The sequence below is a fragment of the Numida meleagris genome, chromosome 5 (assembly GCF_002078875.1).
Source record: "Numida meleagris isolate 19003 breed g44 Domestic line chromosome 5, NumMel1.0, whole genome shotgun sequence".
In the NCBI taxonomy this organism is placed as follows: Eukaryota; Metazoa; Chordata; class Aves; order Galliformes; family Numididae; genus Numida; species Numida meleagris.
The window spans coordinates 17,964,690-17,990,501 of record NC_034413.1 but is presented as its reverse complement, the minus strand read 5'-3'; the positions used below and the strand labels follow the sequence as shown (position 1 = coordinate 17,990,501).

The following is a 25,812-nucleotide window of genomic DNA, read 5'->3' as shown; positions in this document are numbered from 1 at the left end:
GCGACAAGATTATTAGCAGAGGCACCACTGCAATTACATCCCAAGGGAATACCAGCTGAATAGAGACGGGAATTGCAAGCAGACAGATTTTTAATCACCTTGTGAGATTTCAGAAAAAAAAAAAAAAAGGAAATCTTTCATTCAGGATCCAGAAACGCTTCCGACAGCTCTGGGGAGCTTACCAATTTGACATGAGAATCCTGGAGCTGGTTCAACAAGAGCCTGGTCTGGTTACGTCTCACAGGTCCTCCAGTTAAAAGGAAAAAAATATGAAAAGAAGGTAGAGGAGCACACGCCAAAGTCACTGTTAAACTTCTATTGTGTAAAAGCTTTATGATACAACCTAATTACATGAACAAACACACAAAAGCTAAATGGCTGTCTACCGCACCACAGAACACGGAGTGATAATTCAGAAAACTAAACCATTCAGGCAAGTTTACACATTAAACAGTAATTAATCCATAGCACAGGCTAATGCAGGATTCAGTAAAACCTGTAACATAAACGAGCAAATAAAACAGTTAATTACAGACCTAACTGCTTTTATGGCTATACTGCAGGTTGAAAAAGAAGAGTGCCCATAACACAGTATTGTAGACCAGAAAAAAACTGGAAGATTTCTGCACAAAAAAAAAACCTCTATCAGATATAATCAAAATGAGATATAACAAAAATTATGAGAAACTATAACTGTGGAACTTATATTATGACACTATATTTTCTGGAAAGTATGGTTATGCAGCATAGGAAGTAATTATGCATACGCAGAAAGGGAGAGTCACAGCCAAGATTTGACTCAGTTGTGAACTCTGTAAAACTTGAGCATGGTCACTCTAATGCACTACAAAAAAAAAAATCCTGACAATTACATTTAAACAATATCAGATAAAGTGATGACAGTTTCTATTACTTGAACTCCACTTCCTATCAGAGATCTCCTGTACCTACAAAAGAACAATACTTCTGTCTTGAAGTTGCAGAGTCACAACTGCTGGGAAAACACTAGCGCATGTGCCCAGTTCCTTAGCCTTTTCCTTCAGCATAAAATACTGTCCCATGTCAGAGAGAACAAAAACTACATGCAGTCCTTCGAACTCGGGGCAGCTTTTTCTAAGAAGCAGCGGTCCAGAGATCACATACAGAACAACCACCTTAACATGCCACTGCCCAGAAGAACGAATTTGAAAACTGTATTCCAAGGACATTGCTCTCTGAAAATTCCAAAGGAAGAAACTGCAGGCAGACCACATGGAAAGGATTTTCTCCAAGGGTGAGAATTCTTCAAATTATTCCTCTTGGTTTCATTGATCTTTCTTTTATTGGCCCAACTTGTACCTGCTGTGCTCATCAGATGCTACTGTTTGCAAAGCAGCATAGACCATTTTAACACTAAAACCAACCAAGCAGCTGAGGAATCTAGCAAGAAAGGAACTGCGACATTTGAATGCGTAGATGCAATGTGGGGATTCATACTGGAGCACCCTGGGCAACATAAGCTTGTAAAGACTCCAGACACATTAAAGGAATGAAAGAGGAAAGGCTTTCAGCAGGGAGGGTTCCAAATATTGCTTGCTGACGTAGCTACGTGCTTATTAAAAGGTGTCTCATGCAAGTAAACACTGAATTGCCTTTTGTACAGCATCAGCAGGAGGTGATAAAGGCTCCGGGTTAAAACGTCATTTGTTGAATACCCATTTTGGCTTTGCTACCACATCCAGGAGGTTTATTTAAAGCACAGTATTGGTCACATTACTTCTAATGAAGCGTGTGGGAATTCTGCCGCCAACTTCAGTGGCAATAGAGATGAGCCAGTGCTTCTGAAAAGGTAAAAATATCCTCATCTCCCCCCTCCCAAAGCCCAACTTTTAATTTAGGAACATGCTTTGAAATAGGTAAAGTCATTTTGTGCATCTATAAGACCGGAAGCCAGAATAAAATTTAATATTTATTAGAATTTCTTCCAGTAACGGCATTCAACATCTTAACAAACCAAGCTGTGAAGTCTTAAAAAAAAAATCTAGAATTACAAAAAAAGGTAAAATATGTTGTTCCTTATATTTAATGTCATCAAGGGGGATTTTCTATTTAAAAACAAATTTGTAATATAAACAGTATTATTTTAAGAAAATGTGATTAACATGATATGTTGTTTTCAGAATGGATACACAATGTATGAATACCAATCTGAATGGAACAAGAGGCAGAGTACACTACTGCCTTGCTCAAAACAGGCAGTTTGAAAAATGGGAAGGGAAGAGGATCTTCCCAGTGAAATAACTTAGCACGCAATGGACAAAAAATGCAAAAGTACAGAAGACATTACATGACACCCTCATAACCACACCCCCTCAAGTCTGGTTATATCGTAAATTAAGTTAGTAAAGTGCATCTTTAAAAGACTTGTCTAGTGAAATACCTTTTCCAAATATAAAACACAACACAAGACGTGCAGTAACAGTTAAATCATGGTGTAAGTTTTTAAAAACTAACTTTTCATTCAGCAAAGAAGAAAAGTTGTAACCGCAGTAGTGTTCACATTATTCTCCAATAGGATGCATCCTTGTGTGCTTTTGATACTTGGCAAATCCTCAGGTATGGAGCATGGCAAAATGATGCAGTTTAAGCAAGTGCTTCTCTCAGTGAAATACAACTCTTCAACGGCAGAATGGCCACATGCAGCACAGCCACGTTAGATTTTGGGAAGCTTTGGTGCACTAACAATGGGATTGGTCTCCTGCAAATACCTTCTCCCTGCACTCTTATAGTCGTAGGTGCAGGTGTGAGTCTCTGCATAGCGGTGAGTTGCACAGAAATTGTTTCCACATCTGAAGAATCAAGAATATTAGAAGTTACAAGCTTTTAGGAGCTTTTAATTCTGACATGCTGGGAGCCCTCTGGCTTAATCATGTCTTGTTTGCTTGACATGGTCGTTTGGACTCTAGTCATCTTTGACTGATAACATTAACTGGTAATCAAAATGACATTTTTGTCACTGACTGCTGCAGTTTTGACCCCATACTCTCTTCAGCTGGGAATTTAAGCCACATCAGCACACCTGAAATCAGCTAGCAACGATCATAAATATGTAAGTTAAGAATGATGGGCTTTGATCTATTTTATTTCATTTTAATGACCTTACACAACATCAGGAGGTACAAATTGGAGGACAAATCCATAGAACTAAAATAATGGCATCAGGTCAAAGCCACATAATGTACTTCAACTAAAAAATGCCACATCATTGTAACCACTAAAATAAATATTTAGTTCAGCACGATTTCTGCCTGGCATGAACTCAAATTAGTTATTACCAATTTAGTTAGCTGTAAAGATGATAGATGGACAAACTGCAGGGAACACAGACAGTCACACAGGAAGTTAAGTACACATATTTCCAGAATCAGTTGCAAACTCGATGAGTTAAAATTAGGATTTTTCCTTTGACAGCTCACCAGCTAAGATGCTTAATGGGGGGGGAAAAAAAGGAAACTATGGATGTTGTACCTAATCTGAAAAAGTGCTCGGAGACCGATATTAGTATCCTGTTGCTTGAAGTACTTGACTAAGTTGCTTCTTGACTGTAAAGCAATGACATCATTCAAAAACAGAATGCTCTTTAAATGGACTGAGCATTACCTGTCTGCATTAACATCTCATTACTGTACTCCTCTCTCTACCTATCTGGGTTCATAATAAACTCTGCAGCAGTTCCTGAGGGTTTCATGCCTGGTAACAATTTTGTTCTCCTTTTATTCTTGTTTCTGTAATCACCAGACTGTATTCCCTACTTGGTTGATGTTCCATTCTAGTAAGAGGTCACATGGTTGGCGACATACGACTTTCCCCCTTTTTCTGAGCTTCATTTTTAACCTTAAGCAAGCTGCTTAGTTACTTCTAGAAGAGCTTCCATCTCTTTACTCAGCAGCAAACTGCACAGCAGCCAAAAGATGTTTCAAAACAAAAAGACTGAAGAGTCAGTAAGGAAGTAGTTTCTCACTCTGAAACTCCCCATCAGAATTCCCCAGTGGCAGAAGTCTTGTTCATTTTGCTACTGGCTGGCATGAACCCCAATCAGTTTCAAACACAGCCCTTAGTGCAGCAGCTTCTAGTCTTACCTTGTTCATAGCAAATGATATCACGAATATCTTGAGGAAAACACAACTAAACACAACTGAGACCAAGACAGAAAGGTTTTTTCTTCTCTCTCTCTTTTTTTTTTTTTAAAAGTTCCTAGTCACCTCCATCAAGTCTCATTACCCTGTCTGCAAGCCATGACTGGCGGGATCAGCTCACTAGCATTCTGCTTTCGAGGTGCTCCAGATGTGCAAAAGTGACTCAAGTTTTACAAGAAACAGCACACACGTAAGAATTAAAAAGCTGTCAAATAGAAATTCTTAAGCAAACAAACAGTACAGATGTGTTATAATAGGCCCAGACCTGACAAAGATTTTCTTAAATTGTAGCAAAAAAATGTTTTTCAAGTTGTTCACAGTATAATTATTAATACACTTTGCAGGGCGTAAGTCCGTAGTAAGTTCTTCCTGCACCAGTCTACTCTATTACAAGATACCTTGTATTTCTTTCTTCTCCCAGCAGAACATATATTCCTCCACAGAGGAGCAAGTACAATATTTCTGAACTTTATTTCTTGGAGTTTTGCTGAACTGAGAATTGAAACAACTCTTTCAATTTTTTTGAAAGTTGCCTTTTAATGTGCTAGGTTTTAGTGAACCTACTCATGCAGCACAGAAAATGTTTTGGTTATCCCAGCTATTCACCTTAAACAGCTAGTTATATACCAAGCCTACCTGCACTCATAGCTCGTTGCCAATCCAGTTTTCTTGCCACAGAGAAAGCAATGCTTTGCAATTTTCTTTTTTGCTTGAATTGAGCCATTCACAGGTGGAAGATGGGTTGCTTCACCTGCTTTCAGAAGTAGAGAGAGAGCAAAGACAATTTTATTTATTCCTGATCACAAACAAAGTTATCTTCCAAAACCCAAACTTATTTTGCATTTCTTAAGATACCTCAAGTGGGATCCTCAAGCCCAAACAGAGAGTAAAACCACAAAAGCCAAAAGAGAGAACACATCTCAAGCCCACAAACACCTTTGCAAGAGGCAGTGTGATGCATGACTTTGATATATGATGATTATTATTTTTTACATCTCTTAAAAATTCAAATGAGCACGAAGTTACGAAAGAAATCAAACATTTACTAATACCATTCCCAAATGCAAAATGAAAATACAGAGCGCAACCGGGAAAGCACTACACACAACAGCTTTCTGAAGAATCAATAGAACATTCAAGTACATAGCACGTACGATGAGCAGTAGCTAATAACTCACGTTTGCCAAATAAATATAGCAGCATTTTTAAATCTTGCTGGCACACCAAAATTGCAATAAAAGTGCAAGATCAACTATGCAGTTTCATAAGACACTTTGTGGATGTTCCTCAGACTTAAGTACTTAAAAACTTATTTTACTCCTTTCGTCCTGCAATTCTTGGCTGTTGCTTTGTAAGTGGAAAGCACATAAAGTAGTCTTTTGTCCTTCTGCAGAAGAATGCTTTTACTTTTGCATGCTTATCACATGCTAGGATATAGAAAACGAGCAACACATTTGCTCAAACACATTTCAGTGCTTGTATCACTGAATTATCGGGGTGCTACCCTGAGAAAAATAACCTAATGAGCTGAGAAGTGGTCCTTCTGAAGTGCACCACTAATCACAACAGTTATTTCACCTGAGATACCGTAGCTACATGCAGTAGCTAACATCAGGACATCATTACACATTGTGGTCCTATCTAGCAATCAGTGCTATCATCCTATGGTCATCTAAGTACAGAAATTTCCAGGCAGTGTTTGTCAATGTCACCCACTTCATTATTTAAAAGCATAGTATTCCAGAAGCATCAGCTAGTGTAGTTTGAGAAAAAGACAGAGCTTGGAAACACTCTTCACTGTGAACTACACATAAACAGAAAAACGGTACAACAGCCCCTACAGCAGCTGTTGTAACAGGAAGTAACTAAACATAAAATCAAGGCCTTAGGTAAGAATAGGAATCTGTCCTTTGGTCAGTGACAGAAGCGATCATTACCTTTCTCCCACAGAGAAGCAGAATATGACACCCACTGTGTCTTTCTCATGTCTGAAACCTTTTGGAAAATACAATTTTGCTTGACAAAACAAACCAAAAGAGTATATTCATCACAGCTACATCTGAAATGGAGTAGATGATAGAAAGGCAGGATTCCCCATCACGCAGACTTGTCTCTTTTGCCATGGAGTAGTTATGGACAAACACATTTATTAATGTTCACTGTCAATTCAAAGCTGCACCCCAGCAGTTGTGACAGGAAGGCACAGGCTACTTGCTTAGCAGCTTTTGCCCTTACATCGTTGCATCACTTTTTTCTGAAGAGTTATCTTCTAGCTCATTCTCTGTACTGGAACTTAATGTCCTGGAACACATGCCTCTCTTTTCCTAAGATCATAAAGAGAGAAGAGAAAGCCTCCAAACTGCAACTCAAAGATTTGAAGAAAAGCTGATCGTGCTGAGAATCTTCACCACGTGTGTTAGCTCACCATCTTCAGTAAAAACTGCAGTAAGTTAGACTTCTTGGAACTGCCCATGGGCCTTCGGCATTTTGTTTGGAGTTTTGGTTCAGCTCTGGGAATTACCAGACCAGCACACCCTCACCACCTCAAAGCAATGTTCTCATTGACTAGGATGATTTTCCTATCACCAAAACAAAGTCTGGAAAACCTAAAGCCAACACTTATCTGTTGACACTATAAAATGAGCCTAAAAAAAAGGGTTTTCAGAAGATATGGAAGCAAACCACTGTGTTTAGCAATTTAATATATGCACAGTGAGGAGGGAACAAAAATAAAAATCAAGATTTAGCAAGTATGTTAGCTATTCTTAAATGAACATTTGAACACAGGACAATTATTGTCCTGGCCAATTATTATTTCACAGAACAGGCAGGACATACATCTCATTAATTGTTTTACAGTCTAGGCTCACAATCATTCTTCTGCTCTTTTCTTAGCACACAGCCTGGCTGCTTCAGGTTAGAGACCAACTCACATGGATTAAGAGCTTTTTTTTATTTTTTTTAAAAGTGCTCCTCTAGACAAATACATTCCTCCTGAGAGAACTAATTACACAAGATTTTCGTATTTAGGTTAACAACACAGATTTTCAGTAGATGTCAAGCATTAAGTATGCTACAGCTACCTAGACTAGAGTAGAAAGAATGCTTGCCACAAAAACTAGAGGAAATCAGCATGGTATCAACGGTCTTCAGCATGCATGCCCTCCTTGCTTTCCTTTTGCTAAATCCTTTTGGCTCAGGCTGCAGTCCTAAAGACAAAGCTATCAATCAAAATAGTCCCTCTAGGTCTAGTACACCCAGAAGTTTTCAAAGGACTAATGCTTTGGAAATTCCAGAGCAGAAAGTTGTATTTATGTCTAAAGATAACGTGCAGGACTTGTTAAGTACTAATGAAAGCGTCACAGTTTTATCCACCCAAGATCAGAATGACATTTGTATATTAAAGAATTACTTAAAATACTAAAGGTTACAATATGCTACAGAAGTGTAACACAGCAAGAACTTTGAAATACGTATACTTCACAAAGATATGATTTTTGCCCTCTAAACGTGATAAATCAGGAAAGATTAAAGAGTCATCTTCAGTTATTAAGTCACATTACTTACCTACTCTTTTCCCTACAGCTGCATTACTTCCATTCATTCCAAGCCCATGCGCAGACTAAAAAAAAAAAAATTTCCACAAGGAAATTACTAGCAGATGGAAATTAAATGAAAGATTAGGCAGACTGGTATCAGCTTGTTTGAAACCAATGTTGTATCAGAGTACCTACAAAAACAGTCCAAGATTTCTGTACAAGAAGAAAATATACAATATAAAGCCTTACTCAGAATGACTTACTTGAATTTTAATAGTCTCCCCATATTTCACAACACACCAAAACAAGACAGTACACTGGAGATCTGAAGGTAGGAACATATGGTACGATTCACAGGGAGAATTTTGGAATAAGTGCAATTAGTGAGCAGTAGAAATCTGAGGACACTTCAAATAGTCATAATTCTATTATTACAATAACTAATAGTTTTAGCTGTGAACTAAACAAATAGTTTTTTCTAGGACCCATTTAGATAAACATACAGCTAAGACACCAAAGTGAATTTAGAAAATAGTGTCAGTCTAGCTGGGATTTGTGTATGACCCCCATCCTACCTGCATTCCCTGAAAAGATGCAGACAGAAACACAAAATAAGAGCTTTCATAATGCCGATGCTGGAAAGACAGGAAAAACCCAATTTCTTTGGAAGTATTAGTACTCACTAGAATATATTCAGCAGCTTCATTTGGAGGAGCACTTTTCCTAAAGCTTTCTTCATGAAAATTCTGAAGGTTTGTAGGTAGTGCAATACCAGAAGTCCGAAACCTGCCAGTCCCACAAGAACTCCGTAAACTTTCCCTGCTTGCACTTCGGGCCAGCGAAGCTAGAAATCCTAAGTTATTCACAGAACTCACAGGTTCTTTGGATGCCTTGTTACCCACGTCTGCAATGTCTCTAGCTTCTGCTTTAGCAATTTTATCAGGTCTTTTGCTAAGCGAATCTAGTTTCAAACTATGAAATCTAGCAGTCCTAGAAAAAGAAGAGTCTGCTATACTACGGACTTCCAAAGATCGGAGTGTGTCTGGTGAGGTTGTAGATCTCAAGTTACCAGACTCAAAGCTTTTGGGTTGCGTTTGTGGTTTCAGAGAACTATGATGTGCTACTTGTGATGAATACCAAAGAGGTGACAAAAGCATACTTTTCTGAGGACTTAATTGACGAGTACTGAGAAGTCCAGTTCCCATTGCTGCAGTGCTCAGTACTTTACTTATAGGTTTTTTGTGCTGTTCTATAACCTTAGATTCTTCATCTCCATCAGAGAGTTCAAGTTCTGGGTTCACCTTTCCCATGGCATATATCTCACCACACTGTTCAGTGGCATTTGCTTCTGTAAACAAAGCAAAAGTATCTGTTTCAGATAGAAGTTTTTCTTCTGTGCCATACAGTTCTACATTTGTTAGATTTGGATACAAAACAGAATCCTCCTCTGTTGTTGAAGTCACATTTTCAGACACTTTTTCCAAATTTGCAGGCAGAGATGGAACAGGAGACAATACACTATTTGTAGGTACTTTTGCATTTTCTAGTTCAACACGAGATATTTTCGGTGGTAACCTGATGCTACTAACTGACTGAGACCAAGAATTGCTCTGCCAAGTGTCGTCTTCCTTGAGAAAGTCATTAGCTGGGGATGGCATAGTTCTACCAGAAGTAGCCAAAGAAGCCAACGCTGTAAGTGCATTTTGGGAAGACTCTGAAGGATATGAATTCCCAGGAGGTAGGCAGGACTGTCCGATATGAGGGAGCACTCTTAAAAACCGGTGACGAGCAGCAGCCGCTGAGCCACTAGATGGTCTAGGAGCTGTTGGAGGACGAGGTTTCACCTTGACAGTTTTTTTAGGCTATTAAAAAAAAAAACAGGCAAAAACAAAACCAACAATTAGTAGCTGAATTATGGAGGCAGAGATCTGGCTGAAATCATATTCTGAGGAATTATGACAGCATAAGGCCAGAAAACACCATCATATCATTCACACTACTCTCTTACCTGCCGCTAACTACCAAGACTTCACACCAACATCAGTATACCAAGATCAAAGATTGTAATCAGAAAAGGCCGTGTGTCACAGGAATAAGAAAAGGGAAACCAGAATGCCAATGAAGTTACCCAGAAGAGCGGAGAGTGTCAGACAAAAAATGAAAGAAAAAGTATATCTCATGTTACATCTAGGGAACCAAGAGAGACATTAAATAATTTTACTAATCCAGATCTCCTTAATAGCAGCCTAATATTTTATCTGCTAGGCAATCTTGTTCTCATATTTAACTCTACAAGACTCTTAGTTACAGTAATTCTTAAATGGAATTAGAAATAAGTTCCATTTAAGTTAAACATTTTTCATTCTCTACTGGAAGAGTGCTGGAAAACAAAATTACTTAAAGTATCAGAAAAAAAACAAAACAACAACAACAAAAATAACGCAAATACATCCAGGACAAGCAGTGAATTCTTTGAATACTGAAAGGTAGATCCAAGGGAAGCCAATGCCCCAGGGAAGAACATTTATGTGTTACCGTTCTTCTTCTCAAATAACAGATAATAAATCATACATCCTTTTCACTCCACTTCCCCAGACAGCGGAGTATCTCATCTGCTTTTCTACTGGGAAAGTGCAAAGTATTTGATCATAGAAGAACTGAAATCGCAGTTTCACCTTTTTACTTAGATTCATGTTCTCCATCTTCGCTTTAAGCAGTTTCATTTTATTCATAGTAATTGAATTTTCAATAATCTGTTGGCCAGAAGGTGATGCCTCCGTCTCATCTTCATCATCGGCATATAAGTTATAAACTGAGCCACCGCTGAAAAAAATAAAATAAACTTTGTTTTCACCTCTAACCAACTTAATCATGTTTTCAATGTTTTCTCACAACTATAAAGTCAAATCCGTAGTTGATCTGTTGACAAAGCATTATGAAAAACTGTATGCAAAGACATTTCAAATCCATTATTTTAGAACATAAGCATTCCTTATTAGAGTGCTCACAAAAAATGATGATGCTGAAACCAGTACATAGTCCCACTTCTGGGAAGTTGTTATACCATATACAGTTGGTTCACACTCACTATATATTTTTCCCACAGAGGGAATATCCAGTTCCACAAGTGTCTCCTGAAGGTAGGGCCAAAGCTGTTAACAGTGTGACTCAGACAACAAGCTGATCAGTTTTCCAATTAACCAGACACTGGCATGGAAGGAAAGTCCAAATTTCTATCCATCCTGAGGGGTGTTCTCACCATAAATGGAAATGGAGGGGTCACCCATGTGGATGTGATATTCTATTTCTCCTTTTCAAAATAAAAAAAAAAATAAAAAAAGGATCAGTTTAGGTTTCCAAAGAGTCTCACATTCGGAAAAAAAAATATACAGATTAGAACTGCTAGACCTAAGACAAAATAGTTCAATTCAGCAGTCACTGGAAGTTCATGTTGTATTTTTCCAATCTGTATTCCAACAGAATCCAAACCATCAACATTTTAAAATCAGAATCTGACTTGTTTCTTACCTAGTCACTAACACATACCCAACATTTGACAGAGAAATTGAAGAACCATTATGAGCGTCCATTTATTACAAATTGATGCCTTTTCAACCCCATACATAATACTTTTTAAAGAGTGTTTTAATTTTTCCATCGTCAAAATCTAGAAATTGTGACAATCAGGTGATTTCCTTGTGTTCATAAAAGTATTTTGTTGTATCAAACAAAAATTTCTTCTCTCCAAAAGAGACCAAGGAACAAATAAAGGTGATGGGCAAGTCAGTACCAAAACCCCGTACCAAAGCTGGCACCTTTTCTGATTCTTGTAAATTTTAGTCAAGAGCCAGTGTTTTTGCACTGACTCTCCCAATCCTTTTCCTAAAGCATAGTAAAATTCAGAAGGCAACACAGGTGGGAGACAGACTTTGAAGAGCAGATTCAAAACAAGTCAGAAGAATAGCCCAGTCGTTTCTTACCAGACACTGAACAGCTCTGTACAGGGATGGTCGGCACACACATTACATACCTCTCCTGGTAAAGATTCAACACTACACAATCATCTCAGAATTTTAAATCTGCAAAGATTTAAGTCATCAACTCAAAACCATTCTCTGAACTTCCTCTCCTTCAAGGTAAGAATAGAAAGACAAGGGATGTAACAGTGCCATGCTTCGCTTTCCCCCTCTCTACGTAAAAATAATTGCCTTTTTTTTTTTTTTTTGCATTTTCTGATTAAATAGAGACAAAAAAAGACTGATAAAGGAGTTTTTCTTTTAATGTGAACATAAAGCTATAAGAGTGGGATGGGGAGATTTGTTCTTCATTATACTTTGAATCCGTTTCTCAACTGATGTCAACATTCTAGAGTTCTTGCTTACAAAATGTGCGCTTCAAAGATGATCAGTATATTCTTAAAACACTACCAGCACTCCTCCACAACTTTAGCTATTTTCTTTTAATCCAGAGACAACAATCATTGTACGTACTTACACTTTGACAAGCTTTAACAACTAACTGCAAGTAAAACAAAACAGTCTGGAGAGCGATTAAACAAAACCTAAAACACCTAATTTCTGAACTGCAGTCACTAAATTCTCAAATCTGAGAAATGTGACCTTGGTTTCACTTTGTAAACAGTGAAAAGAATAGCTAACTAAAATATTGCAAACCGAAGTCTTGGAGAAAATGTAGCTAGTCCCTACAACAGCACAATTCCTTTTCTTACAAATGTACAAACATTAAGTTTTTTTAGGGGATTAAAAAACCTGCCCCAAAGCTCCAGTAAAGACAATGTAATATTTTCTGATATATTTTACCAATTTTGATAGTGTCAGAAAAAGAATCAGACTGGCAGTCTGTTTACCATAAAATAGTAGCTTAAGTGACAGTATAATTCCATAGATAGTATCAGTATTTTGATTCTAAGGTAAGTTTGGGATTTCAGTATTAGCTAAACCGAGGTCAAGTTATGTTCACAGGTCAGCTCTATTAATAATTATTTCAGTATTTTTTTCTAAAAAATGAAAAAATAAAAAAATAAAAAAGTTTCTCTAAAACTTTAGGTAAACTGTCAGTTTACACTGATGATCATTTACCTTCCTGCTTAAATACTTGCACAAGTTAATTCCATATGGAAACAAGATTTACACTGACAACAGAGAAATCTGTATAATAATAATAAATAAATGCATTATAATAATATGCAAAATAATGCTTTATAATAATAAATAAATTGAAGTGTAAAAAAGTTATTACAATTTTTCTTTAATTAATGGAAGTTTTTAATATCCTTATTGCCAGTTTGACTTTCTCTTGTGTAAAACTGCCTTTGAGAAAGGGCTGGTATATTGAGAACTGCCTCAAGTACAAGGTCAGCATTAGCTCACTTTACTGACACACAGATAGATAACAGTAAGCATGATCATTGATCACAGAGCCCTACTGTGTAGTTAGGTCAACCACTTAGAGCACTTCGGCATCCCTTAGTGCACAATTATTCCAATATTCCAGATATTCTTTTGACAAATAAAGCGGAAAATTACATTATTCTACAAGACGAGGTGCCATATAAAGATTAAAACCAACTTTACCTCAAAGATTCAGACAATGGTGTTAAAGTACCATCTCCTCGGTCTACTACACGGAAGAAATTCAACTGATCTCCTTCTCGATATACTAAGAAGGTAACTTGTTTGTTAGATGGTCCTTTCTCCCAGATCTCATCTCTGCTGGGATCCATGCATTCAGCTATTTCCCTTATAGGGTCTTCTACAGGAACTACAAAGAGAAAAAAACAGAATAAAATCAAATTATTTGAACTTCTGGCAATCACATCTTACTTTCATACCATGTCTAAATACTACAGTTACAATACAGAAGCTTTTCCAGCAAGTCTGTCCACTGAAATACAACATCAAAGACGCAACCTGAAACAGTCTCTTTGAAACTTTCTTGCTGTTCTGCAAATGGCACTCTATAGATTCTAGTCAGATGCTTAAATAAGCCAGATTTACAACTCTGCATCTCAGCAACAAGAAGTCTTTGGAAATAAACTAGTTTAAATGCTAATGATATATGCCTACTATTTAAATAATTGATCCTCTGAAAACCTGTTTGTTCACCTAACCATAATTTAAAATCCATTCCAGAGGTACTCCGAACAGTTCCACTGACAGATACAAGAGAAAAAAAAAGTCAACAAATAAGAATAATCTTTAAATGTTTTAGAGGCGAGCCTATTTCAGAGTCAGAAGAATGGGTCTAAAATAAAATTATTCTAATTTTTTTTTTTCTAAAACAGCCTAAATTTGGGTAATTCTATCACTACAGAATCAGAAGAAAGATGTAGTTTAGTTCAATTATTTCAATTTTACACGATAAAAGGTAATGTCTTAGCTGTTTTTCTTCCATAGTGTCAGAAAACCTGTCATAGCTCAAATCACCCAACTGTCAGCTGCTGCCAGATGACAATCAGTCCTCCTAGGGTACTGAGTTCTTCTAAAACAAAGACTAACATAATTCTCCCACAGTAATACAACCTAAAATGTTAATTCGGTTAAGTTCACCTTGTAAATACACCTTGTTTTACCAAAAGAATCTCTGGTAAACTATACTTGGAACAGCATTACAACTGAGGCTTCATTACACTAAAGCACTCAAATGTTCGGCACAATATTTTCATCGTCTTTAAGAACTCAGTTCAGTTTACAATTGGAATTCCCAAGATAAAGGACATGTTGAGTGTTTTCCCAGTGAAAATTATTAAAGGAATTTCTCTAATTTCAGTTTTCATTCCTCTATGGATGATCCACATAACCAAAGCTAAAGCAATTCATGTTTCTTATTAAACAACATTGTGGTAGCATTTTTTTCTTTCCCCCACAGGTGAAGAATTGTTGACTTTAAGACTTGATGATGCTGTATAAAGATACTTCTTAAACTGAGGGTAAACAAAATTAAAGAGGTGGTGCACTTATCACACTGAGGAAGAAACAACAGGGATATTTTTACCAAATATTTTCCAATTAACTGGGAACTGAAGTCTGCTTGTCTGAAATAGTTCAGTGCAGCTATTCACAGTTTTAAGTTTTTATGTGAAACTATTAGTTTTTAACAAAGTTAGCACCTACCTCTTCTAGTGTTAATAGGTCCACCTCGCATAGCCAGAACTAACTTCAGAGTGCAGCCTTCTGAAATGCTGTAAATAACAATAAATTAATTTTTGTAGCACTCTATTGTCTATGCTAATAATCATTTGGAAACATTCATCGCAATTTTGTTGTATACTTACTTATAATCATTCAAACAATAGTCATCCTTCAGTTCCACGTTATTCCAAATTAAGTGCTGCTGAGAGACAGGAATACCTGAAGGGAGAAAAAAAAAAGATTAAAGTTGGAGTTTGATGAGTGGGCTTTTGGGGAGTTTTGCTTTTTGAAGAATGTGTGGGTACAAGGATGAGAGATAAGAAAGGAGATTACAAGAGAAGGAAGCAAGCAAGCAGGACAAGGACAGACACTTGAGCAGCCCTCAGTCATGATATCCAGCCTTCTGAATAGTTATTAAGAATGAAGGAGATGTTTTCAGCAGGCTTGCGCCCACACAAGGAGCTCAGCCTCTTGGCTCAGCAGGTCAGTAGAAACATTCGGTTGCTTCAGACTTATAGAATACATGCTCTATTCATCAGCTGAGGGAGGATCAGTTTTGTTTTCCCCATCTTACCTGTACCTCAGAGCTTTTTGTCTACTGACACAAAAAATGGGATAAAACTAACTACAGAGGTACTGAATAATTTATTACAGATAAATTCTGTGATATTCTGTGTTACTCACAGCTAAGACAAGGTTGCATTAAAGTAACTGGTGACAGCTGTATTACAGTGCTAACAACTATAAATGTGTTTTATCGCCACTTGATTTGGAAACCAGAAGTTCTTGTGTACAATACACTGAAATTCACACTACAAACTTCTAATTTCTTTAGGCATTCTTCTAGACCATCAGAATGTTTTACTACTATTATCTAGTAATACACATTTTCGACTCAAGTTCTGGGACAGATTTGGCACCGCTTTTTTGTTAGAACGAATAAAGAACAAGTACTTGGCATGCTTACTTAACAGTCAGTCCACATGATGATCAACTTTGTTCTTTTTGCCTGCACAATCAATTTCTTTAAATATAGACATAATACACATTGAAGAGAGAAAGCATAAGCTGGTACAACCCGAGGTCTTCACACATTTCTATTAGAAAGCTCTTTCCAACTTTTGGACAGAGCACAAATCAGGACAGTTACGAGAGAGGATGACACACCTCTGACCACCAAAAACAGTAAGGCTACTGGGGAGACGAACGGCTTTCTTTCCTGCCTTTGAAAATAAATAATTAATTAATCTTCCTGTAAGCATCAGAAGGAAGCACTTCCGCTCAATGCACTTGGTGAAATCAGTATTGGTGGAACTATCATTGTTTGTTTCTTTTTTTTAAAGCTATAGAGAAGATGACTACTTGCTTTTCCCACTACAGCTAATGTTTTCTTTTATGAATGACCAACACAACTTTGCTGCACTTGGAAGGTAGTCCAAATGAGTCCTGTATTATCTGAAGTACACAAGCCATTTATGAGGAGATGTGTTCATATGGTAGACTAACATAATAGCTATTATCCTGCCAGCTACTTAATAACTGGCTACTGGTTAAGTTTCAAGTCTGCAGCACAAGCAAAACAAGAATGAGCCAGCAAGAGCCAGCAAGTCTGCAGTAAAGTCCTGTTCTTTGTTGTTTTGCAGTCTCCTGATCACAAACAGTCATTACCGTCTGCATTTGTTATGGTTTCAGAAGCCTCCAAGGAGCAATTTCCAATTACTCTGATAAACTGAGAGAGTATTTGTTAAAAAGGCTGGCTTGCAACCGGCAGTGCTGCTGTGAAGCACGTTTTTGTTCATCTAACAATGACGATGTATTTTTGATTAAAGGAACAGATGAAAACACTATAGTATAATGGGAAACAGATAAGTATTTATTATTAATTTCCCTTCATGCTGCTTTCTAAGAATTCTGTATGTATACACAAATTAAGTGCCATGTGGTTTATATAGGTTTCTTTGCAAGAAGTTAGACATCAGCCGACTGTTTTCTGGATTATAGTAAATCTTTCTTGAGACATTCGCATGTGGGATCAGTACATGGAATTGGCAACAACAGTGAGAACTAAAAGATACTCATCTACTATCCCCTCCTCCTCAAGCAGCGCATGACTGCATCACTGCTCTGCTGTAAGTTAATACTGAGAAGAGAGGAAAATAGGGCAGTGAGCTAAAGCTCAGTGCTCAAAAGCAAGTGGGCAAGCCAGGTGATGCTGTAGGAAGACAGAAGTTTCTTCAGACTGTCAACATACCTGTAGCCATTTCAACACACAAGATGACCTATTAAAATGGTGACAATGGGGCAACAGGAGAGGGAAGGAGTGATCTGATGCTGCCTCTGAATCAGCCGTTCAGACACACCCTAACAGTTCACTTCTTTACTCTTCTTCCTGGTACGGAAAGTAGGCTCAAAAAAACCGATGTGGTTTGACCCTAAAAAAGCCCTACAGATTTCAGGGCATTTTATGTTGCAGGTAGAATGTTACTATGTTTAGGAGCACAAATATTTTCAACTCAAACTTCAGATGCAACATACTTTTCTTTCATCCCATGTTGAAATTGCTGAAGAGTTCCTTAAACATTTACTTTTTGTTCCTGCTTACAGAGGCTGGGTTGACAGCTTCCATTTTGCCCCCTAAACTGGCTACAATAGGGAAGAGTTGCAAAGGTTCACAACAACTTACAGCACCACATGATGTTTCCATAACTGTCAAAGTCACCAGCCTTCACTGATATGATAGCAGCCCACATTAGTGTACATGTTTTCATGTATTATCTACAATTCTTTTACAGACCAAAGAATTAATCACTACAAAGAGTGCACTGCCTGAATGTTCCTCCTATAAAATTAAATATAATAAGTTGTGGTTCTGAATGAACAATACTAAACCTCATCCAGCCCAGCAGCCACAAAGACTTGCACAATGGAGGAAGCAGGAAGAGATCACTTAAGGGAGTGGCCAATGCTTATCATTTAAAATAAATGCTATTTGCTCTTTCAGTGAAATCCTGCTATTTTTAAGCATCATTAATGTGTTAAACCTCAGTCTTTCGTATCACCTTGAAACCCAGGTACTGTCCCCACCCTTGATCATCAACACATGGTCCGACTTTAAGATCAAAACATCTACATGTGAATCAAAGGGAAAACACCATACACAGCTGCTGGCTGAGCAGTCTGGCTTTTATGCCACCAGCAGAGACAAAGGAACGAGTTCTTCTCCAGCGTAACTCTTAAGAAGGCTCCTTTGGTGAACCCAAGACTAGGGATAATTTATCTGAAGTAGATCAAAAGCCATTATTATAACAAATTGAAGTTTTGATAGCAAGTGCTTGCTTCGCATGGGACATGTTTCAGACACATGCCTGGATCTGATCTAAAAACACAGTCAACTCCAATTTACAAGCTGATGAGCACAGAAATTTTAGATGTGCTAGAAACCATTAATGCATTTTAACCCACATTCCCTGATTAAAGCTAACTGGAATGAGAGAGCTGAGATCCAAAGCTCTTTTTATTAGGGTACCAACATCTACTACAGCTGTCTAAACAAACTCTTTTCGTATCAGCTCACTAAAGAGGTACCAAGATAACAAATAGCATCGCAAGTATTTTGAAATTCCTTACGTATCATCCATACTATCCCCTCTTATTAGTCTACAGCTATTGATAGTCTAGTTTTTGACAGAAGTTATTTAGTGACTTAGTTTTTACTATTAGCATCTTAGAACTAGAGGGCCCGATGACAGTCTAACAAATCTGTTAACTTCTGATATGATTCTAGATTTTGTTTTTGGAGATGTCAGGTAGCAAAACAAATCATTTTTCCAAATCATATTGTTATATGCGTATGTACCATCATCCTCAATACATATATCAGCCTACAGAGACAACATGCACTTTAAGGGACCTGCAGAGACTCCTAGGAGCATTCTCCAGACACATATGCAGCTTAACCAGGAGAGGTTCACGCTCTATGGAAGTTGAAATGATACAACAGTAAAAAGTGAAAAATATCTGCTGAAAAAAGAGAGAACAGAAGTAAGCTTTCTGCTTCCCATGCCAGACCATAACCACAAAATTACTTCACAATTCTCCCTCCACCTGAGTGATTCATTGCTTGAACTTTTGCTCTACAATAGAAACTTTGTTGCTGAAAAGTTGTAGTTTTCTGCTTTTTTTTTTAATACACAATAGGAGCCTCAAATGCAGCACAAAATTGATCTGTCATTGTGTCTGTCCCCTTCACACTTTTATACATATCCAGTCAGTTTCCTCTGCCCCCTCTGTAACTCATGTTGCCTAGGATGTTACAGATCTTTTAACTATGTTTTTTTGTATGTATTTGATTATAAGATTGTATGTATTTGATTATAAGAACCAGCTTTATTAGTATTTAAGTCAATACAGCAAGCACCTGGATCATTAGTTAATTTATCATCCTAGAAAGTACAACATAAGAGCCAAATCTCTGTTAAGTGCTGTGACACTTTATAGTTGGGCATAACCGGCCTACAGTAATAGGCTATAGATATAATTCAGTGGGCCAAGTTGCAGTCTCCTATTTTGGACAACAAGAAATTGAAATTCTTCTACCCACATTTTCCACTGGTCTCTTAATGCATCCTTTAAAGCCCTTGCCTTCACCTGTGCTGTTTCAGCACTCTGCCTTCTGCTGTAATCCGCTGCTTACACTCTCTTTCAATTCACTCATAGCGTTATATCATGTATCTGCTCGCACCTTTTGTACCGTAATAATCAACCACGGAAGTAAAAAAAAAAAAAAAAATAATAATAAAATCATTTTCACACTTCACCTCTTAGTCTCCAGGAGCTCCTCAACATGTTCCCTGACCCATGTTTAATTGGGGCTCTACTACAGGTAACAAAAAGAATGTCCACATAGCTACACTAATTCAGCTGCACTGATGTACATCTCTAGTTATGTGCATGGAGGAGTTTCTTGTACGTAACCCAACCAGCCAAAAGTCACCCTTACTGCCATGACCTCACTAGCCAAAAGTCACCCTTATTGTTGCAATGCTTCTGCTTCAGGTCATTAGCATAGATTTCCATAAAGGGAGACTAGTATCCTCAATTCAAGTATCACATTACATCTCCCAAGTGGGTTACATGCAGACAGAAGGATGAAAAACGTGGACAGGTATACAGGGGAAAGAGGATCCCTTATACTGAAATTAGAAACTCCTGTACTGTCAGCTTATGCAGCTACACGGCACTGTAAGGACTATGAAGTGAGAGCATGCAATGCTGCAAAGCAGCGGGAGTACTGATACAGGAGGTATTCAGAACCACATTCTTCCATGCAAGATAAGAAAGGAGTGAGAGAACTGACCCAACACACATTTTCTCCTTCCATTAGCATCACACCAGCCTCATAAATTAAAGTTTATCACTTTGTAAGACACACGCAAAGTTCATCACATTACAAAGCAGCACTTCAGCCAGACTGCCACTGCTGCAGTATCTCTTACCTACTCAGAACTCCCAACAGCAGCCTCACACTGTCCTTGCAGCTGGCCTGCACAGCAGATACCTTTTTGACTGTGGTATCAGACAAATGGAACTGCCATAAACCATCCGACCTAAGAGGCAACAGCTGCAGCACCCAGACTGAAATGAGCTCAGAGCTGCAATACAGATGTACTGCAAGAATCCTGACTGCCTCATCTTTGAGAACCCTCACTGACTAACAAGAGACTTCTATGTCATATAACATGTTGAACAGCAGAAAGGTTACGTCCTGTGTAATTAAGACAATTAACGATTTGCCACAGATGTCTTACGAATTATCACTGATACACACATTAAAAAAAGAGTAAGAAAAAAATCCATTCCAGTGAAGCCTATGATATGAACTGATAGGAAAATGAAAGAAAAAACAATTCCAAAACCTAACCCACAAGTAGAGTGCCTAGCTTACATGCATTACTGAACGAGTAATCTGCAAAACAAGACTTCCTCTGAAGCGATCGAGTTTAAGCTGAAACAAAAGAGAACGGTACCTTCCAGCCTCTGAATCTTGGCTTTCACGGAAATCACCGTTTCAAAGGGCGAAACTCGCAGCTCGAAGCACGTTCCTGTGAGCGTTTCAATGAAGAGCTCCATGGTTTCGTAGAAGGGAAGTTTGCAGTGAAATGGTCCCATGTTATCCTCATTGAAGAAAGGAGGCTCCTTCTTGTTGGCCATGACAAAGGACTCACAGCTCGGTAGGAAGCTCTGCCAGAAAGCTGTGTCCTGCTCCCAGCCCTGGGGACAGGTGTGGTGTATCGCTGCTCATGTTGGGAACGGCCACCTATAAAGCAAACAAGCGCAGTCTGACAACGTCTGGGTACAGCCATTCCCATTTATTCGAGAAGGAAAACATAACACCAGATAAGAGCTGGGAAATTAGCGTGTAGGTCGTGCAGGAAACCGTGTCAGCTCCGAGACTCCGGCGTCAGACAGCATTTCAGGCTCTTCTGCTACCCGTTTATTTACGGTTTGCTCTCCCGAACGCCGGACAGCCCGACCCGCAGCCCAACGACACGGGCTGGGCTCATCGCAAGGGGACCGAGGCACAACGACGTAACACCGCGCACCCGTCCGGGCCCGGAGGCGGCGGCGCGGCCCCACGGCGGGGCGGGGGCGGCGGAGCGGGGCTCTCGCAGACAAAGGAGCGGGAGCAGCTGCCCACCGCTGCCCCCGCGCCTCAGGGCGGCCTCACCCCGCCCGCCCCCGGGGGACAGCTGCTCCCGTTCCCCGCTGCGCTCCGGGGGAACCGGAGGAGGGAAGGGGGAACAGCGGCACTCGCGCAGCGGAGACAGAGGACAGGGTGCCATCCTACCTGCCGCCGCCGGGCCCGCTCGGGGGCTACGGGGAGACCGGAGGAGGCGCGGCGCGGCCCTCCTCCGCCCGGCGTGCCTCGTGCAGCGGGGGGAGGAGCCGCCGCCGCCGGCGGGAGGGGGTAGCCGAGACCTCCCGCACCGCCGCTCGCCGCCCGGCAGCCTCCGCGCCTACCTCGCCTTTATGACATCCCCGGCGGGAGTTCTCCCGCGGGCCAATGAGGCGACCGGGCCCGAGGGCTCGGCCAATCGGCTCCCTCGGGGGGCGGGGCTGGCGGCGCCGTCAGGGCTGGTGCCACTTGTTGTGGTCGTTAAGACGCGGGGCGGTGGAGCGTGCGCGGAAGGACCCGGATGCAGCGCCCCGTCGCCGGCAGCAGCGGGCACGTCACGGCGGGGGGGGGCGCAGAGGCTCATGGGACAGGTAGTCCTGCGGCTATGCCCCGGGGCGAGGTGCGACGGACAGTTTTTCCTCTGTTGAGTTTTCACATTGAAGAAAAAAGCTTTTAAATTCAGTTTCATTTAGATTCGTTCGAGTTGGAAGGGACCCTTAAAGGCCATCTAATCCAACTCCCTTGCAACAAACAGGGCCACCTTCAGCTCCGTCAGCTGCTCAGAGCCCCATCCAGCCTGACCTTGGATTTCTCCAGGGATGGGGAAACCTGTTCCTTGCCACCCTTACTGTAAATAACTTCTTCCTTACATCCAGTCTAAATCTTGCCGGCAGCGCTGTACAATGCTAACTAACTGAAGTTACCAAGGTGAAAGGAAGGAGAAATGAAACAGAAGCACTCACCATTTCTCCCCCTCTCCCCAGCCTGTCTCTGAATCCCTTCTCAGCAAAACAGAAAGGAGCACATAAGCACTCCAACCCTACATATGAGGCACAAGCGGCAGATGCTCGGCCTATAAATAACACGCAAGCGCCTTCCTCACAGCCACCGTTTGCGTGCATCTCCCACATTCTACTCCTGCTCACTGCGCGTCAGCGCCAGGCCCGCCTATGGTGCGTGTCCATATGGGTGTTCCTCCATGGGAAAGGCGGTAAGAGGTGAAGCAAGCCTCTGTGAGGCCCTGCACTAAGGGCTGCATTCAGGCCTGCCAGATTGGAAGCAACCTAGCATGGTCAGTGCAGATGGACTTCTTGGGATGTATTATTTGTAAAATTTTGGCAAATGCAGGCAGGTGAAAAACTCATTTACAACTTGAACAGAAGATTATGTTAGGATTCTATTATTCTTCTGTAACAAACTCTGGTAGAGAAGTTCTAACCATTGTTATTTTTACAGATCGCATTAGCTGTCAATACAAAATAACCAGTCTCTCTCTGCTGTTAATCCCTGCACTCAGATTTAAGTGCAGGATTATATAAGAGGAGCTGTACCTGATAACAAAACCCAGTCTAACACTAACATTAGCTCGGGAGATTGACAGCTGACCCAGTCAAAGCGCAGCAGTGGTTTTGGTTATTTTCTAGTCACGATGCAGATATCCTTAGCAAGCGGTAAAGAGGAAAGCAAGACGTACAAACATATCTCATTTAACAGCCTCAGTTTACTATTTAACAACATCAATGATTCTCTCTATAGATCTGTTCAATAAAACAAACTATACTTTGTATAATAGATAACTTCATTGAAGGTATTGCACAGGCTATATTCATCTGGACACCATGGAAAAAATAGCAGGAGGTTACTGTCTTCTTCAAATATATCATTAAGCGCAATTGGACCCAGCACAAGAGCATACTAACCATTTTAAATGGGTAATCTGCCACTTAAATATCCACAGCCATCTCATTTCGGCTCTACTGGATTAGAGAATCCAGAGTATTAGTACTGGACAGGATGCAGGGAAGGCCTTCTCTCTGCAATGCACTCCCGTTGGCTACTGGCCTCCAAAGGCATTCAGCGGGTCATCAAACGTGCTCAGTGCCTTGCTTTCAGATTTCACTTCCGAGGCTGCCTGGGAAGATCTGCTTTTGGGAGTGGGCATCTTGATTTGGCTGCCAGAGAATATATCATCTAGATGTGGGGGGGAGAAAAAAAAAAAAAAAAAAAAAAGATCGCTTTAATGGGAAGTGACTGCTAAACAGAAGTATCATTGTACAGAAAAGTCCCCAGCACGCAACAGCAACTGCCAAGGACATTCTGTGATAAACAAATACTTTTCTGCTGCAATTCTAGTTGGATTTGTTAAGGACATACGTGGGAGCTGGTAGCTGCAAGCTGAATCAAGAATAGTTTTTCTTCTCCGTAAAGCTGAATAATACTTATACTTCATAACATATTCAAGCTCTCAAAAGCATTTGACAAGTATTAATAAGTTAAATGTCTGCGATAAATTTCATCTTGCAAGTTCTAGTAGACAAACTCCTGCTTATCTTGAACATTACTGTTTGAAGAATGTGAGAGAGTCTATGAATTGTTGAGATTGGTGACAAAGAAAATCACAAGAGAAAACCCATAGTACTTGCCAGTGACTGCTGTGCCATCTGCTAGCCATACCAGAGAGTTTTTAACCTACAGCACAATAAAAACACAGCATATATCACTGGAGAACAGGACACAGCTAAGATGCAGGAGGCAGACTGCTCTGACCACCATCCTGCTGAGTATTTAAAAGTCCTGAATCAAGACCTCTCACCACCTTCCTCAGTGTAAGTATTTCTGTTATGAGTAAAAGTAAACAGGACTGCAATGTGAAAAAACATCTTCTGTTCTATTAAGACAGAGTTATTTCCCGAGATAACAATAGGTTAGGGGAAACCCTCCAACACAGATACCATATACCAACAGCAGAGCCCACAAACTTTCAGTCCTTGCTGCGGCTAGTGCTTAGACCGTGCTCATGGAAGAAGACAGTTCGTACTGTACAAGCGCTGAAGTGTTGCCATGAGGTTTTCTGGGGACCATGAAAGGGATTTCTTTTAATTTTTAATTTTTTATTTATTTTACTAGGCAGAGATACCTGGATTCCTAGTGATTCACAAGGCCCTTTCATAGCTGGTTTTGGAACCCTGCTTAGAAAACACACCCCACGCAAAGGTTCTTGATTATTTACTGGTCCAGAGTATGAAAATTAATATTCCAGCCTTAAATATGTATCCTAACATCGAGCAGTGGCCAAGTGAGAAGTGCCCTGTCACAAGATGCTTGCCTTTCTCTTCTTGCTTCTTCTTCCCCTCCAGCACATGTTTGCTACTGTGGTGATCATAAGGATTACACAGGAATAATCCAGGACAGCATCTCAGCACAAGAACAGTTTGAAAAAGCAGTAAAATAGAGTAATCCCCTGCTGGCATCACTCCAAAGCAAAAAGCTGTCACATGCATTTGCTTCACAGTCAGCTGGGAAGTACTGTAAGTGCTATCAGCAGTAGAGGTATCACTCACATTTTATAACAAGGCTCGTCAAAGAAAAAAGAGTTTTGGCCATGAATACCAGCGTTTGTCAATGCAGAAGAAAGTTCATTCTTTTGCTTGTGCTTTTTTGGACTCTTCTAGATGGGCAGAGATGACATCAAGATGCTTGTGTCATCAGCCATGTGGCCACTGAAGAGGCAAGAAGGATAAAGACCTACAAGAGAATTTTTGCTAATACTGCCACCACAAGCTTACCACAAATGTACTAAATAATGATTCAAAACTGTGGTAGAACAAAGAAGGCAAGCAGCTTGTGGCCTCCATGCAGCTGAACTGCAGCCAGTTAAGTGTTTTATCTGCAGGAGAAAGGATGTCCTTCTGCAACATTCAGCCTAGATAAAGTGCTACCACATTACTGAATCCAAGCCTTAACCTGCAGAGCAGGCAAGCACCAGTTCTACTGCCCTAAGGCCAGCAGAACATCTTCACCATCAGCTGTCTTCCCTGCACTCCAGTTAGCACCTATAGCTCTGAGAACTAAGAAGCTGCATACCTGTGGCTGCACCAAAAAACAAAGCTCCAGAGCAGACATGTCCAACCAGTGGACCACATGCAGCCCTGGATAGCTGGTAAATGCAGCCCCACAAGTTCATAAACTGTTAAAGTTATTAAGCAATTGTTAGCGATATTTTTCATGAGTTGAGCGTGGCTTCAATGTTTTTACTGCCCTTTTTTTGTTGT

The 25,812-nt window shown here is 39.9% G+C and overlaps 2 protein-coding genes across 13 annotated transcripts in view; both read right to left on the bottom strand.

Annotated features, from left to right (window-relative positions):
• On the bottom strand, window positions 1,929–23,596 carry ZFAND4 (zinc finger AN1-type containing 4). Of its 5 annotated transcripts, none has more exons than XM_021397793.1 (10): window positions 21,713–21,898; window positions 20,892–21,181; window positions 15,009–15,084; window positions 14,848–14,915; window positions 13,309–13,495; window positions 10,390–10,537; window positions 8,398–9,576; window positions 7,743–7,797; window positions 4,812–4,929; window positions 1,929–2,828 (listed from the first exon to the last, which is right to left on the bottom strand). In XM_021397793.1, the coding sequence occupies exons 2-10, from the start codon at window positions 21,073–21,075 to the stop codon at window positions 2,693–2,695; spliced, it is 2,151 nt and encodes a 716-aa protein (XP_021253468.1). In that variant the 5' UTR covers window positions 21,076–21,181; window positions 21,713–21,898; the 3' UTR covers window positions 1,929–2,692. The 5 variants fall into 5 exon arrangements, with proteins under 5 accessions (XP_021253468.1, XP_021253470.1, XP_021253469.1 ...); XM_021397795.1 differs by having other exon boundaries at window positions 4,812–4,926; XM_021397794.1 differs by lacking the exon at window positions 21,713–21,898 and adding an exon at window positions 23,461–23,596 and having other exon boundaries at window positions 1,936–2,828.
• LOC110399318 (WASH complex subunit 2A-like) overlaps window positions 23,242–25,812 on the bottom strand; it is a 33,130-nt gene continuing 30,559 nt past the window's right edge. For all 8 annotated transcript variants that reach the window (XM_021397784.1, XM_021397788.1, XM_021397791.1 and 5 more), the window contains one exon: window positions 23,242–23,731. In XM_021397784.1, coding sequence (XP_021253459.1) covers window positions 23,595–23,731 — 137 coding nt within the window. In that variant the 3' untranslated portion in view covers window positions 23,242–23,594. The remainder of the gene's footprint in view (window positions 23,732–25,812) is intronic.

Bases quoted from the DNA above. Each gene is read 5' to 3' on its own strand.
- ZFAND4 (XM_021397794.1), bottom strand. From the start codon at position 21,075: ATGGCCAACAAGAAGGAGCCTCCTTTCTTCAATGAGGATAACATGGGA. The intron at 9,577-10,389 runs GTGAAACTGCGA...TTTTTTTAATAG, and splicing joins ACATGAATCTAAGTAAAAAG to CCTAAAAAAACTGTCAAGGT. The intron at 7,798-8,397 runs GTGAGTACTAAT...TTTTTTTTTTAG, and splicing joins AAGCTGCTGAATATATTCTA to TCTGCGCATGGGCTTGGAAT.